The 455-nt window shown below is 33.6% G+C and overlaps 1 protein-coding gene across 1 annotated transcript in view; it reads left to right on the top strand.

Annotated features, from left to right (window-relative positions):
• The window catches only part of GCSH (glycine cleavage system protein H (aminomethyl carrier)), a gene marked incomplete at its 5' end in the record, with an annotated part of 6448 nt that extends 6393 nt beyond the window's left edge, over positions 1-55 (top strand). The window contains one exon of the mRNA XM_008948181.1: positions 1-55. Coding sequence (XP_008946429.1) covers positions 1-55 — 55 coding nt within the window.
• Positions 56-455: the final 400 nt, after the last annotated feature.

Below are 455 nucleotides of genomic sequence, written 5' to 3'. Positions count from 1 at the left end.
CGAACTGATGAATGAAGATGCCTATGAGAAATACATAAAATCAATTGAGGAATAAGCTGGACTAATAAATCCATATAAAATATTTCAGTGTAGTTTGTCATCAATCAGTGAAGTACAGAATATCTGGTTTTGAAAAATACCACTTATGATCATATATACACGGCCATAAATAATTGCAGTGATAAAAATGTTTAACATCTGCATACCTGCAAGGGCTTTTTATTCTATTGCCTGATTTATGTAACTTCAGGATGTTAACGATAATATTTTGGGAAACAAAATTTATATGCTAAAATACAGACTTCTCAAGATTCATTTGACAATCGAATTTAGTAACAACAGCCTTAATATGGTAATTGTGTAGTAGGCACGTGACTGTTCCCATACCCTAGACTACAGCTTTCCCTGAAATGCTTTTCAGTGTCTTGGGAGGAGTACGAAAGTATTGTCTCCCT

This window comes from Merops nubicus, unplaced genomic scaffold (assembly GCF_000691845.1).
Source record: "Merops nubicus isolate BGI_N331 unplaced genomic scaffold, ASM69184v1 scaffold15569, whole genome shotgun sequence".
Classification (NCBI taxonomy): Eukaryota; Metazoa; Chordata; class Aves; order Coraciiformes; family Meropidae; genus Merops; species Merops nubicus.
The sequence above is the reverse complement of the archived record's forward strand: the minus strand, read 5'-3'. Positions and strand labels throughout refer to the sequence as shown.